The sequence below is a fragment of the Oryza sativa genome, chromosome 11 (assembly GCF_034140825.1).
Source record: "Oryza sativa Japonica Group chromosome 11, ASM3414082v1".
NCBI classification, from domain to species: domain Eukaryota; kingdom Viridiplantae; phylum Streptophyta; class Magnoliopsida; order Poales; family Poaceae; genus Oryza; species Oryza sativa.
Window position 1 is genome coordinate 25,468,690 of NC_089045.1, and position 15,779 is coordinate 25,484,468.

At 45.1% G+C, this 15,779-nt stretch overlaps 1 protein-coding gene across 1 annotated transcript; it reads left to right on the forward strand.

Moving 5' to 3' along the window:
* Nucleotides 1-5,475: 5,475 nt before the first annotated feature.
* On the forward strand, nt 5,476-13,077 carry LOC136354218 (uncharacterized). Its single transcript, XM_066305905.1, has 7 exons — nt 5,476-7,185; nt 7,326-7,469; nt 7,744-9,133; nt 9,734-9,946; nt 11,569-11,703; nt 11,863-12,055; nt 12,174-13,077. The coding sequence occupies exons 1-7, from the start codon at nt 5,476-5,478 to the stop codon at nt 13,075-13,077; spliced, it is 4,689 nt and encodes a 1,562-aa protein (XP_066162002.1).
* The last annotated feature ends 2,702 nt before the right edge of the window (nt 13,078-15,779 follow it).

Genomic DNA, 15,779 nt, shown 5'->3' on the forward strand with positions numbered 1-15,779 from the left:
TGCACTCAAATCATTAAGGCTTTTTAATCTCCAAAAGAGAGAGATTGAAGGATTAAGTGAACAAGGCCTAATGTGAAGCATGCTGGACCTGGAACGGTTCAATGGAATAACAAACAAAATTAACCCTCAGGCGATGTCTTCTTTTTACAGAGGTCATATATTTACGAGAACTTTTGTTGATTACTCATGTGGAAAAATCATTGACATTACATATTTGCAAACCTCTCTATAATATACACAATTTGTTCAAAAATATTATAATTCTAGATAATTTTTTTGCCAGAGATTAATCTTGAGGAGAGGAAAAAAACTTTGATGTCCTTGTTAAATGAGGAATGGTTGGGAATAATGTGAAAAAAAATAAATGGGAGGTAATGGTTGATGGGACAAATTAATAATACTCTAAATAAATAATGGTATAAGTATTTATATTTTCATACAAATTTTAAATATTAGACATGATTATATTTTGGAAAGAAGGCGATAGACAGGATGCTCGACGACTTACTGCCAGCTGGGTCAACTCATGAGAGTCGCCTGCTGCGTTCTGAAGCCTACAAATCATAATCTTGTTTGCAGGGCAGCAACTTGCTTACCTTGTATGCGGCCCTGAGTATGGAGTATACTCCCTCCGTTTCTCCGTTTCTAAATTTTGATACCGTTGACTTTTTAGCACATATTTAACTATTTATCTTATTAAAAAAAATCAAGTAATTATTAATTCTTTTCCTATCATTTGATTCATTGTTAATTAAATATACTTTCATGTTTGCATATAGTTTTACATATTTTATAAAATATTTTGAATAAGACGAACGGTTAAACATGTATTAAAAAGTCAACAGTGTCAAACATTTTGAAACGGAGGGAGTACTTGTTAGTACATCGAAGATTTGGTCGACAGATTCCTTCAACGAACTAATGAATCAGCAATCATCACTTGAGCTGGAAGACCGAAGCTTTTAATATAACACTAGTCCAAAAATTCCAGTTGCATTTTCACCCCTTTGTTTCCTCATACGGAGTAGAAGTATATACCAAGAACCCTGCATGTATGATGTATCTGTTTTTGTCATATGAGCAAGACAATGCACGACTGTGTAGGTGCTGTTTGGTTTGCTCCTACAACTTATCTAAGATTGCCACATTCACTACTATACAAGACATCAAATGTGCCAGTCAGGAAACCCTCGTTGTTGCCGGTTTTTTCAACCGGCAACTGAAGGCGGCATTAATTAGTGCGCCGACAGCAATATCGTTTTAAAAACCAGCACTAATGTGGAATCGACGAGCCAAAAAAAAAGGAAACTGGCTCGAGCCAATACTTCGAGTCGATGAGCTCCCACATGAAAAAACAAAAAATGATGAACAGATCCCACGTCAACTCACATCAATAGATGAATAAGAACAACACATGATGAATAAATCTCACATCAACTCATGTCGACACATCAACATATTTCACATCAATTCTTATAGCAACAAATGAACTCCTACATGAACAAGAACGCATCTCACATGAACAACAACAAGAATCAATATCAACGCATCTCACAGAACGCATCTCAAAGAACACATCTCACAAGAACGCAACTCACATCGACGCCGCCGCCGCCGGATCCACTACAGGAGACTCCGCCGATGCCGCCCTACCTGCCACCGCCGCCGCCGTCGGATCCGCCGTGGGAGAGGGCGCCGCCGCCGCCCCACCCACTACCACCGCCGCTCCACACAACCGTCGATGTCGCCCCGCCCGCTACCGCCGCCGACGCCATTGGATCCGCCACGGGAAAGGCCACCCACATGGAGTTAGAGAAACTAGGAAAAAAACTGTTGAACTGAGGGATCAAACCCAAGACCTCCTTGTTCCCACGGAAGGTCTCAACCACCGGGCTATGTAACGATGTTCTAGGATTGTAACACACATTTATTTGAACCTCTTTAAACCAGCAGTTTGACCGGTCGAACCAATAAACCAGTGAACCGAGTGCCTGGTCCGGTCTTAATAACTATGGTGCCAAGCATGGGGGAAAGCTAGCTGGCACGTGCGCGCCAGCGGCACGCACTTCCGCGTAACTAACTCCGTTAGTTAACGCTAATGACAGTAGATTGAAAAAATTTTCAGTTAGATTTGAAAACTTTTGACTTAAGATTTAAATTTTAAAGTCAAATTTTGAAAACTTTCAACTCAAATTCGAAAACTTTCAACTCGAGATTCGAAAACTTTCAAGTCCAGATTTGAAAATTTTGAAAACTTTCATCTTGAAATTTGAAAATTTTCAACTCGAGATTTGAAAACTTTCAACTCGAGATTTGAAAACTTTAAAGTCCAGATTTGAAAATTTTGAAAACTTTCAACTTGAGATTTGAAAATTTTTAACTCAAGATTTGAAAACTTTCAACTCAAGATTCGAAAACTTTCAAGTCCAGATTTGAAAACTTTCAACTTGAGATTTGAAAATTTTAACTCAAGATTTAAAAACCTTGAACTCGAGATTTAAAAACTTTCAAGTCCAAATTTAGAAATTTTTAAGTTCAGATTTAAAAATTACTAGTAAACTAATCACTAGTAAAAAAAAATAGGAAACTAATCACTAGTAAAACTAATTACGATTTTTTCTCCTACTCATACGGCATCAAACTGCGAAGAAAGCAAAACAAGAAAAAAAGAAAAACGACGGTAGGTTAGCGAAAAAAAATCGCGTGCGCGCGATGCGTGGGCCGTGTAGGCCGGGAGTGCACGCTGCCGGCGCCCGCGCACGAATTAGGATTCTTGCCAAGCATGTGGGCTGAATGAATCATATACCGCATATGGGATTTACTTCTATTGGGCTTCCACCTGTGACCGTTGAGGGAATAAGTTCATCTGAGGTCCCTTTACTTGTCAACAAATCCGATTTTCGTCCTTGAACCCTAAACCAGATACAACGGGTCCCTCAACTATCAAAACCAGTGCAGATAAGGTCCCACAGCAGTTTAGATGGCGGTTTTGGCTGATGTGGCTATTTTGACTCGGTCTTCCTCTTACGTGGCACTAACGTGGCGCTTACGTGGCAATTCGATCCGGAAAAATAATAAAACCCGTGGGACCCACATGTCAGTTTCACACACAAAATTAATTAAAAAGGTGGGACCCACGTGGGCCCCACATGTCATCCTCAGTCCCCTCCTCTTCTTCCTCCTCTCCCCCCTATTTCCCCTCTCCTCATCTCACTGGCGGCCACTGGGAAAGAAACGGCGCGTGGGCGCCGGCCGGAGGGAGGAGAGGAGTGGCGCATGTGCGGGAGGCGGCGGGAGAGAAAGGAGCCGCGTGCAGGCGCCGGCCGGAGGGAGGGTTGGAGCGGCGCGTCCGTGTAGTCGGCGGCCGGCGAGAAAGGGTTGCGGTAGCCGACTTCTCCCTCTACTTCCTCTCCCGCCGCCGCTGAAGACGACGACGACGATGACAGCGACGGGTTTGACGGCGTCCTCTTCTTCCTCCTCTCTCCCCATCTCCCTGAAGATGCACTTAAATCCCCTAGTGGGTTTTGGTGATTAATGACAAGGTGGTTAAAGGGAACTAATGTGTTTATCAAGTTTTATACACAGGAGTTTAGTCCCAAAGTATGTTGTGATGGCTAAGAATACATGGAGACCCCCTAATTTGAAAGATCTTCATGCGAGAAGGACCGAAAGTGGTTAGACTAGGTTTTACACTTTCAAAATTGAGTTTAGGAAAAACCGTACTATTAAGAGGGGTTTCAAGTGTGGTTCTAGGGTATACAAAGTGCTCTTAGTCATATCCATGAGTCAAAAGATTTTTGGAATCATTTTTGAAAAATGATTTTCTCCCCGGGATAGAGAGGCCTACCCGTATGTTCTGGCCGGAACTTCCGGGCACCGAGGTATAGCGAGAATTTTCCTAAGCGCTGCCCGGAAGTTCCTGGCACTTTTACCCGGAACCTCCTGGCAACCCTCCAGTTCAAATCTGTGAGTAACGGCTAGATGACATCACCTAGCCGTTATATATAGCCAACTCGACCCCAGCTCATTCTTTGGCCATTCCACTTCAGTTCTTTCATGTTCTAGGGTTTTCTAGCCTCTCCTAAGCTCCCTTTGCTTCCTCCACTCAAATCTAGAGCCTATCTTGAGAGATTGAGAGAATAGATGAGAGTGTAGGTGTGTTGTGGAGATGGCTTGAAGATTAGGTTTGATTGAGCACTTTGGATACCTTGTGGGCTGTCACTTGGGCTTATTACTCTTTGAGATCTTCTCCTAGACGGTTAGGTGTCGCTCATGAGCTTCCAAAGATCTTGTGGATGTCCCGGGAAGGTTTGTAAAGGTTTTCCTCACCTCCGCAAGGAAACGAGGTAAGTGAGTAAAGTTCTTGTGCTGAGCTTTCAGAGGTTGTCCTAGGTAGAGCAACTTGCACTTGTGGTCTTTTCTAGAAGGAATTGTGAGTTAGATCTTGGTGGTCACTCAATTCTAGAAAATGACCTAGAAGTATTGAGTTGAAGGCTGTGGACTTCCTCTGGGATCTTTGCATAAGTGAGGCAAGGGGTTAATCGAGACCCGGCTCTTTGGAGCACCTCAATGGAGAGTAGGATTCGTGTGATCCGAACTTCGGGAAAAAATCTCCTTTGTCTCTATTGTGCATGTTCTGTGATTGTGCCTACTAGTATCTTGTGAACTGTATTCTGTGAATCTCTGTGCTTGTTATTGCTTAGCTAGAAACTCATTTTACTCGGTGATTTTGATATTCTCTATTGCCCGGAAGTTCCTGGCTCAAGAACTCCGGAAGTTCCGGGCTACTCATCACTGCCTAGAAGTTCCGGTGTTCATCACCAGGAAGTTTCGGGCCCTGGTAAATTTGACCGCTGCGTTTGTTTTTGAAGAAGTTTTCAGGAACGCCTATTCACCCCCCCTCTAGGCCACATCTCTGCCTGTTCAATTGGTATCAGAGCCTAGTGCTCCTAATTCAAGCTTCACCGCTTGGAGAGATCCAAGATGTCGGACGTAGGGGGAGATGACGCGAGTAATGGAAATGAAGATGGAGCGACAAGCAAGGGAACACCTGCATCTAAGGGAGTCACTATACCTTTTGATTACAGTAAAATTACCATTCCCTCACATAACTTTGTCTCTGTGCCTTCCGGGCGTGCTCCTCCATTTGATGGGACACATTATGCCGCTTGGAAGCACAAGATGAAGTTACATTTAATCTCTTTGCATCCTAGCATTTGGAAGGTTGTGTGTACAGGTGTTGGTGCTCCAAATGAAGATATTGAGCTAACCACGGAGAAAGAGCAAGCTATACACCGCAATGCACAAGCCGCCAATGCAATTCTCTCTGCTTTGAGTCCGGAGGAGTTCAACAAAGTTGATGGACTTGAAGAAGCTAAGGAGATATGGGATACTTTGCAATTGGCTCATGAGGGCTCTCCCGCCGTTCGTTTGTCCAAGATTGAATTGTTGGAATGACGACTTGGAAGATTCGTCATGGATGATAAGGAGACTCCACAAGAAATGTATGATAGGATGATGATCGTAGTCAACAAGATAAGAGGTCTTGGGAGTGAAGATATGACAGATCATTTCATTGTCAAGAGACTTCTTCGAGCCTTTGGTCCAAGAAATCCAGTTCTTGTGTCAATGATTCGGGAGAAAAATGATTACAAGAAGCTTACCCCAAGTGACATACTTGGGAGGATTGTTTCTCATGAGATGCTTGAAGAGGAGGCCCGTGAGTTGAGGCAAATGGTGAAGAATGCCGCCATGATCAAGAATCAAGAGGTGGCTTTGAAAGCTAAACAAGAGGAAGACTCAAGAGGTGGTAAAGAAAGTGAGGATGAGGAGATGGCCTTAATAGTCAAGAGATTCAAGAGCTTTCTTCGCAAGAGTGGTTATGGGAAAGGAAGAAAGGATGATGACAAGGGGAAGAGACAATCCAAGCGTGCATGCTTCAATTGTGGGGATTGCCCCAAGACCAATGAAGCCAAGCATAAGGTTGTCAAGAAAAAGCCTGATCGCGCTCACGTTGTGGAGGCACACATGGCCGAAGTGTGGTACTCCGGAGATGAAGACTCTCCCAAGACAAAGGACAAGAATGATGGAGATGGTGGTGTGGCTACCGTCGCCATCAAGTCCTCTTCACCAACTCCGGAGCGTCTCTTTGACAACTTGAGCGATGACGACAACGACTCCTATCATCATTCGTGCTTCATGGCCCACGGGCGTAAGGTAATGCCTAATCTAAAGCCCACTCATGAAAATGATGACTCTAGTGATGAGGATAGTGAAAATGAACTTGATGAATTGTTTAAGAGCTTTAGCAAACCGGCTATGCAACAATTATCAAAATTAATGAAAGCTTTGGAGTGTAAGGAAAAATCTCTTGAGAAGCAAGAGGACTTGCTCATTCTTGAAAAGAAGAGAAACCTTGCTCTCGAAGATGATTTAGATAAGAAAAATGAGATGATTGAACTTTTGCAAAATGAGATTACTTTGCTTAAGGACTCCATCACTAGCTTGAAGTGTGTGAATGAAACTTTTCAAGAAGAAATTATGGTTTTGAATAAAAACCATAATAATCTTGAAGAAGAAATTGACACTCTTCGGAAAAGTGCTTCATCTCTAAAAGAAACTCCTATCACTTCCATGCCTTCTGCAAGTGTTGGTTGTGCTAGATGTTATAATCATGATTTGCGTTCTTATGCCACTAACCTTGAAGCTATGGAGGCCCTTAAAAAGGAAAATGAGAGATTAGGTACTTTGGTTAACTATGGGTCCATGAAGACATACCATTCCAAAGACGCTCTCTACAAGACCATCAGCACAAATCCCAACAAAGATGGACATGGGCTTGGCTTTTCTGATGAAAGTCCTATGTCTAAACGTGTTGTGGTGAATGGAAAGCAATGCTTAATGTTTGTAAGAGAAGGAAAAGCACCACAAGAAAGTGAGGAGACTAGTCTTGTGAGCAGTCAGGGACCCGGAACGTCCGGACAAACCGGGAGAAACTTCCAGGCGGGAGTTTCTGTCTTTCAAAAATTCCCGCCAGGAAGTTCCGGCCGGTTTGCCAGGAAATTCCGGGCCAATGGCCGTTCACAACACTTGACCGGAAGTTCTGGGCACAATGCCAGGAGGTTCCAGCTAGCAGGTCTTTACTATGATTCATTTGTAATCACCAAGAATCCTGAGGGTAAAGTGGTTACTTACTTCAATGGTGATTACAATGATGAGTAGCGCACTTGTGTGTGGGTGCCCAAAGCACTTGTGACTAACATTAAAGGACCCAAACTTCGGCAAGTTTGGGTACCTAAATCCCAAGCTTGACTTTTCTTTTGTAGGCGTACTCCTCCGGTGGTTCAAGTTGGGTTGTGGACAGTGGTTGCACTAATCATATGATTGGAGAGAGGAGTATGTTTACAAGTCTTGATGAAGAGAACGGATCTCGTGAGAATATTGTTTTTGGAGATGATGGTAAAGGAAAGGTAAGGCCTAGGTAAAATTGCCATCTCCAATAATCAATCTCTCTCTAATGTTCTTCTTGTCAATTCATTAAGCTACAGTTTATTATCCGTTTCTCAATTGTGTAAATTGGGTTACAATTGCTTGTTTACCGACGAGGATGTAACCGTCTTTAGGAGGGATGACTCTTCCGTTGCATTCAAAGGCAAGTTGAAGGGTGATCTCTATCTTGTCGATTTTGATGTGGATAGAGTGAATCCGGAAGCTTGTTTAATTGCTAAATCCTCCATGGGTTAGCTACGGCATCTTAGACTAGCCCATGTTGGAATGCGGAATTTGGCAACCCTTCTAAAGGGGGAACACATCCTCAGGCTCACTAATGTCACATTTGAGAAAGATCGTTTGTGTAGTGCTTGCCAAGCCGGGAAACAAGTTGGGAATCCACATCCTATCAAGAACATCATGACTACAACACGCCCTCTTGAGCTTTTTCGTATGGATCTATTCGGGCCTGTGGCCTACATAAGTATTGGAGGTAACAAGTATGGTTTTGTCATTGTTGATGATTTTTCCCGCTTCACTTGGGTGTATTTTCTCCATGACAAGAGTGAAGCACAAGATGTCTTCAAGCACTTCGCCAAGCAAGCCCAAAATCTTTATGATTTCACTATCAAGAGGGTGCGAAGTGACAATGGAGGAGAATTCAAGAACACTCAAGTAGAGGAATTCCTTGATGAAGAGGGAATCAAGCACGAGTTCTCTGCCCCTTATGATCCTCCTCAAAATGGCATCGTTGAGAGGAAGAACCGAACTCTTATTGAAGCCGCAAGAGCGATGCTTGATGAGTATAAGACTTCGGATATCTTTTGGGCGGAGGCCGTGAACACCGCATGCCATGCCATCAACCGCCTCTACCTCCACAAGCTTCTAAACAAAACTTCATATGAGCTCTTGAGCGGTAAAAAGCCAAATGTCTCCTATTTTTGTGTCTTTGGGAGTAAATGCTTCATTTTGAGTAAGAAGCCTCATTCATCTAAGTTCTCACCTAAGGTGGATGAGGGATTCTTACTTGGCTATGAGTCAAATACATATGCCTACCGTGTCTTCAACAAAACCTCCGGTATTGTTGAAGTTACAAGGGATGTGACATTTGATGAATCTAATGACTCCCAAGGAGAGCAAGTTGTTGTACATATTGTAGATGATGCGGATCCTAGCAAAGCAATTGGTACTAAGGCTATTGGAGACATACGACCAGTCGAGATGCAGGATGACCAAGAAGATAGGGATCAACCTCCGTCATCGACATCCAATAGCCCTACAACAAGACAAGTGTCAGTTGACCCAGAAGTTCCGGGACCAAATGACCGGAACCTCCGGACCACTCCAGGCCAGGAAGTTCCGGGTCCATCTGCCAGGATGTTCCGGGCAAAGGACAGTCAAGGAGTGCCTACGGCACAAGTGGATGGGATTGATGCCAAGGGCACTGTAAAGCATCCTAATCAGGCTCAAGTCTCCTCGGTGCACCATCCAAAGATACATCACACTGTCCAAAGATATCATCCCGTCGACAACATACTTGGTGACATAAGAAAGGGGGTAACCACTCGTTCTCATGTCGCTAACTTTTGTCAACACTATTCGTTTGTCTCTTCTTTGAAACCAACCAGGGTTGAAGATGCACTTGGTGATTCGGATTGAGTGATGGCTATGCAAGAGGAGTTGAATAACTTCACTCGCAACCAAGTATGGATATTGGTGGAGAGACCCGACCAAAATGTCATCGGCATCAAGTGGATCTTCCGCAATAAGCAAGATGAACATGGAATGGTAGTAAGGAACAAAGCCCGGTTAGTTGTGCAAGGGTTCACCCAAGTCGAGGGTCTCGATTTCGGTGAAACCTTCGCACCCGTTGCCTGCCTTGAGTCAATTCGTATCCTTTTAGCCTATGTCGCTCACCATGATTTCAGGTTATATAAAATGGATGTTAAGAGCGCCTTTCTCAATGGACCCATCTCGGAGTTAGTCTTCGTGGAGCAACCACCCGGATTCGAGGATCCCAAATTTCCACACCATGTGTACAAGCTCCACAAAGCGCTCTACGGACTCAAACAAGCCCCGAGAGCTTGGTATGAATGTCTCCGAGATTTTCTTTTGAAAAATGGTTTTGAAATTGGAAAGGCGGACACTACTCTCTTCACTAAAAAGTTTAAAAAGGATTTATTCATTTGCCAAATTTATGTCGATGATATAATATTTGGTTCTACTAATGCCTCTTTTTGTAAAGAATTTAGTGGTATTATGACTAAGAGGTTCGAGATGTCTATGATGGGCGAGATAACGTTCTTCCTCAGGCTACAAGTCAAGCAAGCACAAGATAGTACCTTCATCTCTCAAACCAAGTACGTGAAGGACATTCTCAAGAAGTTTGGGATGGAGGATGCCAAACCCATCAAGACTCCCATGCCTACCAATGGTCACCTTGATCTTGATGAAAATGGTAAATGTGTGGATCAAAACGTATACCGCTCCATGATAGGATCCTTGCTTTACTTATGTGCATCTCATCCCGATATCATGCTTAGTGTTTGCATGCGTGCTCGCTTTCAAGCGGAGCCTAAAGAGTGTCATTTGGTTGTCGTCAAGAGGATTCTAAGATATTTAGTTCACACTCCTAACCTAGGCTTGTGGTATCCAAAGGGGTGTGGGTTTGAGCTCTTGGGCTATTCCGATTCAGATTACGCCGGGTGTAAGGTTGATAGAAAAAGCACCACCGGGACTTGTCAATTTCTTGGACGGTCCTTTGTGTCTTGGTCATCCAAAAAGCAAAATTCCATAGCCCTATCCACCGCCGAAGCCGAGTACATTGCCGTCGGTTCGTGTTGCGCCCAACTCCTTTAGATGAAGCAAACACTTAAGGATGATGGCTACTCCTTCTCCAAAATCCCACTCCTATGTGACAATGAGAGCGCAATCAAGATAGCCAACAATCCCGTGCAACATTCTCGAACCAAACACATAGACATTCGTCATCATTTTTTGAGAGATCATGAAACCAGAGGAGACATTACCCTCACCCATGTGCGTACCGAGAGCCAATTAGCCGATATCTTTACTAAGCCTCTAGATGAGAAGAGATTTTGTGAGCTTAGGAGTAAGCTAAATGTATTGGATTCTCGGAACATCAAGTGATGGGTGGTTGGCTGACCAATAGCCAAACATGAGTTACTAAAATGTAAATTAAAAAAAAATATATTTTGAGCCCTTGTGTCCTTGAGATCACTTCCTTCATATGAAGTTGGCCTTGACACCAGGAACAAGGCTCAAACATTCCCTCTATCCTCAAAAACCCATTTGTCAAAAAGTTTGCGAAAATTTTTGTGTGTCTTTTTATTGCGAAATTTGGTTTTTATCTTCTCCTTATGATGTATATTGACCATTGTTTTGTATTGATTGATTGATTGGCTGGTCATATACATCATAAGCCTCTGCATGTCCATAGTTTTCCATTCCTCAGTTTGATTCCTTCCCTTTACCTTGTTTTTGGGCCTGACTGCCCATTTTCTGTCAGGCCAGAAGTTCTGGGCCTCCCTGTCCGGAACCTCCGGGTGTTGGGGAGTATATATACTCAGGGGGAGTTAGAACCCTAGTCTCTCTCCTCATTCTTCTCCCTCCCCGACTCCAATCCCTGCCGCCGCCTACAGTAACCCTAGGGGCGATTTCCATTTTCCACCAATCAAATTCGCTTTTTCTCCGTGAAATCGTCCACATTGGTGGCTGGGAGCTTCCCTCTGCGATTGATTCGCAGTTTCATCTCTCAAGGTAGCACTTTTTGATTCCATCTCTCGGTTCATTGTGTTTTTAGCCCGATCTCTAAATCTGTGAACCTAGGGAGAAAACCACTTGGATAGTCTTGTTTCTGCTACCTTGTAGATCACCGATCTATAGGATTTGTTCACATGCACTAGCTATTTTTGAGATCACTGTTCTTCTTTTTGCTGGCCGAAAGTTCCGGTGTTCTTGCACCCGGAACCTCCGGGCGCTATCCAGCCAGCCTGCCATTCTTGATTCTCTCAATTTTTGCCTAACTACTGCACTCCAATTTGTTGATTCCTGTTGCAGTAAACATTATGTCTCGTGAGAAAAGACAGAAAGCCTCTCAGGATGTGTCCGGTGATGAGAGTCCTCCTATTCGGTTCCCTCGAGGTCGTTTGGGTAAAGAGAAAGTGGTTGAGGGAGGCAGTGGCAGTGGTCCTCGTACTTCTCCCAGGTTCACAAGGCAGTCCAGCAACCGTCCTCTTTAGATTCGGGATGTTGACGGTGGTCAAGGCAGTGATGCTTCTAGTGCAAGAGGTCGTGGGAGAGGTAGTGGTCGCAGTTCTGGGGCTGGAAGGGCATCTCACAATTTCCCTGTAGGATCTCGTGAGAATCCCATTCGGCTCTACAAGTCTCTTGGATTTGACACCACTCCCATGCACCACATTGGTAGAGCCAAGTCCAACTATCTTCATCAGCTTGCCAAGTGTAGAAGAGACCATTTGATTGATCCAGAGACACAGCCTGAGGAGTCACAGGATCCTCGCTTCAGGACCTTCACTCAGTTGGATTGGTATAACTCAGTGATTATGGCTAGAGAAAATCCAGTGGTTGAGATGAAGTGGATTGATTGGGCCTACATGAGGAAGAAGAGCCTAGTTCTATGCGACAGCATTCTTTGGTACTACTAGGAAGGGTACTCCATGTGTGAAGTGGTTGACTGAGGGTGTTAGGCACAAGATTTCCATGGCACAGCTTGCTGAGATGTTGGGTTTGGAGGATGAGGATCTCAATAGGCCCAATATTCATAGTGAAGCACCCCTCCCCATGATCAAGGTGTTGTACTCCATCTTTCGTTGGTCCTTGCTTCCAAAGGTTGGAGATGCCACTGCTTTGCCAACCAAGCATGCTCATCTTCTCAGCCACATGCGCTACAATCAGCCTCCCTTCAGTGTGATGAAGTTTATTTGGTATGAGATTGCTAACACCATCCTTGAGCCTAAGCAGGGTTGCATCTATGCTCCTTACATTATGAAGATGATCGAGACTGTTATCGAGGTGTTCTACATCAAAGATGGGCGCCACAATCCTTTTCGCCCTCGTGCTCCATCTTCCTCTTCTCCAGTGGTGCCTAGATCCATTCCTTCTACCTCAGCTGGTCCTTCTTCTAGTGCCCCACAGAGTTCCTCTAGTTCTTCTCCCATCAAGAAGGCTCTTCACGCAATTTTTTGCATGTATGCTAAGACTGCCAAGAAAGTGAAGAAGATAGAAAGGCGTCAGAAGGAAGATAGAAGAGAGGCTGGGAAAGAAGTGTCAGATGATTCTACAGATGAGGTCTATGTTGATCCATTTGAGGCCTATGAGGCGGCCCGCAACATTGCTGGTGAAGGTCCATCCACCTACTTCCATGAAGAATCTTCCCATTCAGATGATGATGATGATGATGATGATGATGATGATGAGGGTATCACCGAGGCAGCTGCTAAGGATGCTCCCACTTATGTTGATAAGGGCGACTCCGCTGCACAGTCCGATACGTCTCATCTCTCCGGTGATACCGAGATTGTTCCCTCTGATGGAGATGGAGATGAGTGATCCTCTTCTTCTCTTCATGGTTTCTCGCTTTTTGGTGCCTTGATGCCAAAGGAGGAGAAATTGTGACGTGAAGGGGGTCATTTGAATCTTTTTTTGCTGCCCTGACTGCTGTCTGGTCATTTGGCCGGAAGTTCCGGCTCTTGTGACCCGGAGGTTCCGGCCAGGCAGATTTCCCCTCTATCACTACTTTCTATATGGACATGTAATCGTATTCTATTATGGTTGGATGTAATGACTGTTAGATGCTTTATTATTTTTTATGTCAGTCAGTTATCTCATATGGTTGTTGCATTTTGTTGTGATGTAGTGTTCTTTTATCTTTTTGAGTGATTGCCATGTCATCTAGTCATTTTATTTGCATCACTCATCATTCAAGCATTTACATCTGCATCTCTTATTTGATAAGTGTTGTGTGAAGTCTCTCTTGTGCTTTCCTTCATGTTATGCATATTGATTTCATATCATTTCTTTATATGCATATCTTTAGGGGGAGCTTCACACTTCTCAAATCATTCCAAATTTAAAATTCTATTATCTTTTTGTGTGCTTTAACCATATTGTCATCAATCACCAAAAAGGGGGAGATTGAAGATGCACTTAAATCCCCTAGTGGGTTTTGGTGATTAATGACAAGTTGGTTAAAGGGGACTAACGTGTTTATCAAGTTTTATACACAGGAGTTTAGTCCCAAAGTATGTTGTGATGGCTAAGAATACATGGAGACCCCCTAATTTGAATGATCTTCATGCGAGAAGGACCGAAAGTGGTTAGACTAGGTTTTACACTTTCAAAATTGAGTTTAGGAAAAACCGTACTATTAAGAGGGGTTTCAAGTGTGGTTCTAGGGTATACAAAGTGCTCTTAGTCATATCCATGAGTCAAAAGATTTTTGGAATCATTTTTGAAAAATGATTTTCTCCCCGGGACAGAGAGGCCTACCCGGAGGTTCTGGCCGGAACTTCCGGGCACCGAGGTATAGCGAGAATTTTCCTAAGTGCTGCCCGGAAGTTCCTGACATTTTTACCCGGAACCTCCTGGTAACCCTCTAGTTCAAATCTGTGAGTAACGGCTAGATGACGTCACCTAGCCGTTATATATAGCCAAGTCGACCCCAGCTCATTCTTTGGCCATTCCACTTCAGTTCTTTCATGTTCTAGGGTTTTCTAGCCTCTCCTAAGCTCCCTTTGCTTCCTCCACTCAAATCTAGAGCCTATCTTGAGAGATTGAGAGAATAGATGAGAGTGTAGGAGTGTTTTGGAGATGGCTTGAAGATTAGGTTTGATTGAGCACTTTGGATACCTTGTGGGCTGTCACTTGAGCTTATTACTCTTGGAGATCTTCTCCTAGACGGTTAGGTGTCACCCGTGAGCTTCCAAAGATCTTGTGGATGTCCCGGGAAGGTTTGTGAAGGTTTTCCTCACCTCCGCAAGGAAACAAGGTAAGTGAGTAAAGTTCTTGTGCTGAGCTTTCAGAGGTTGTCCTAGGTAGAGCAACTTGCACTTGTGGTCTTTTCTAGAAGGAATTGTGAGTTGGATCTTGGTGGTCACTCAATTGTAGAAAATAACCTAGAAGTGTTGAGTTGAAGGCTGTGGACTTCCTCTGGGATCTTTGCATAAGTGAGGCAAGGGGTTAATCGAGACCTGGCTCTTTGGAGCACCTCAATGGAGAGTAGGATTCGTGTGATCCGAACTTCGGGAAAAAATCTCCTTTGTCTCTCTTGTTCATGTTCTGTGATTGTGCCTACTAGTATCTTGTGAAATGTATCCTGTGAATCTCTATGCTTGTTGTAGCTTAGCTAGAAACTCATTTTACTCGGTGATTTTGATATTCTCTGTTGCCCGGAAGTTCCTGGCTCAAGAACTCCGGAAGTTCTGGGCTACTCATCACTGCCTGGAAGTTCCGGTGTTCATCAACAGGAAGTTCCGGGCCCTGGTAAATTTGACCGCTGCGATTGTTTTTGAAGGAGTTTTCAGCAACGCCTATTCACCTCCCCCCCCTCTAGGCCATATCTCTGCCCGTTCACTCCCATCTCCTTTCTCTAGGAGCCCACGGGTCACGGGAGGTTCGGTGGCTAGCGGCGGCAGCCCCAGGCCACGGCCAGCGGAGGTGCTCCTGCTCCGGCGGCTACCCCTGCCACTGCCTCCACAACTCGCGGATCCTCCTCCACGTGCCTCGTCGCGCTCGAGCTCCGCGCACCATGGCCACGCGCCAGCAGCTGTAGCGCTGTCTCCTCCTCTACTACCGCCGCCACCGGTTTCCCCTTGGCGAAGGCGGGCCTCACGGGCGGAGAAGCGTGGCCACCGCCACGCCACGGGCCCCCTCCCTCCGTGGCGTTCAGGTCGTTGTCGTGGCCGCTCCCCTCGCGCCGCAACTGCGCGGGGACCTCGTCCCTTCCGCCGCCGACACCAATGGATGCGGCCGCGCATGGCGGGTGGCCCATGAGGAGGCGATGGTGCATGGAGGTGATGATCTCCCACGCCGGTGCCGTCGGTGAGTTCAACATTATCCTCGGTGCCCCTCTCCCTTCCCTCCACCACTACCACCGCAACCCATCGCGGACAGCGCCACCGCCAACGACGACCTGAACGCCGCGGAGAGGGGCCCATGGCGTTGGCAGTGGCCTCGCTCCTCCGCCCATGAGGCCCAGCGGATTGCCGCCATTCCGCGCGCCGCTGCTCCAGCCACCGTCGCGCCACTCCGCC

What these genes read in the sequence shown, in the direction of transcription:
- LOC136354218 (XM_066305905.1), top strand. Translation starts at nt 5,476, where the DNA reads ATGGATGATAAGGAGACTCCACAAGAAATGTATGATAGGATGATGATC. An exon ending in AGGCAGTGGCAGTGGTCCTC is followed by an intron (nt 11,704 to 11,862) that starts GTACTTCTCCCA and finishes ATTTCCCTGTAG; the next exon opens with GATCTCGTGAGAATCCCATT. An exon ending in ACCTTCACTCAGTTGGATTG is followed by an intron (nt 12,056 to 12,173) that starts GTATAACTCAGT and finishes TGGTACTACTAG; the next exon opens with GAAGGGTACTCCATGTGTGA.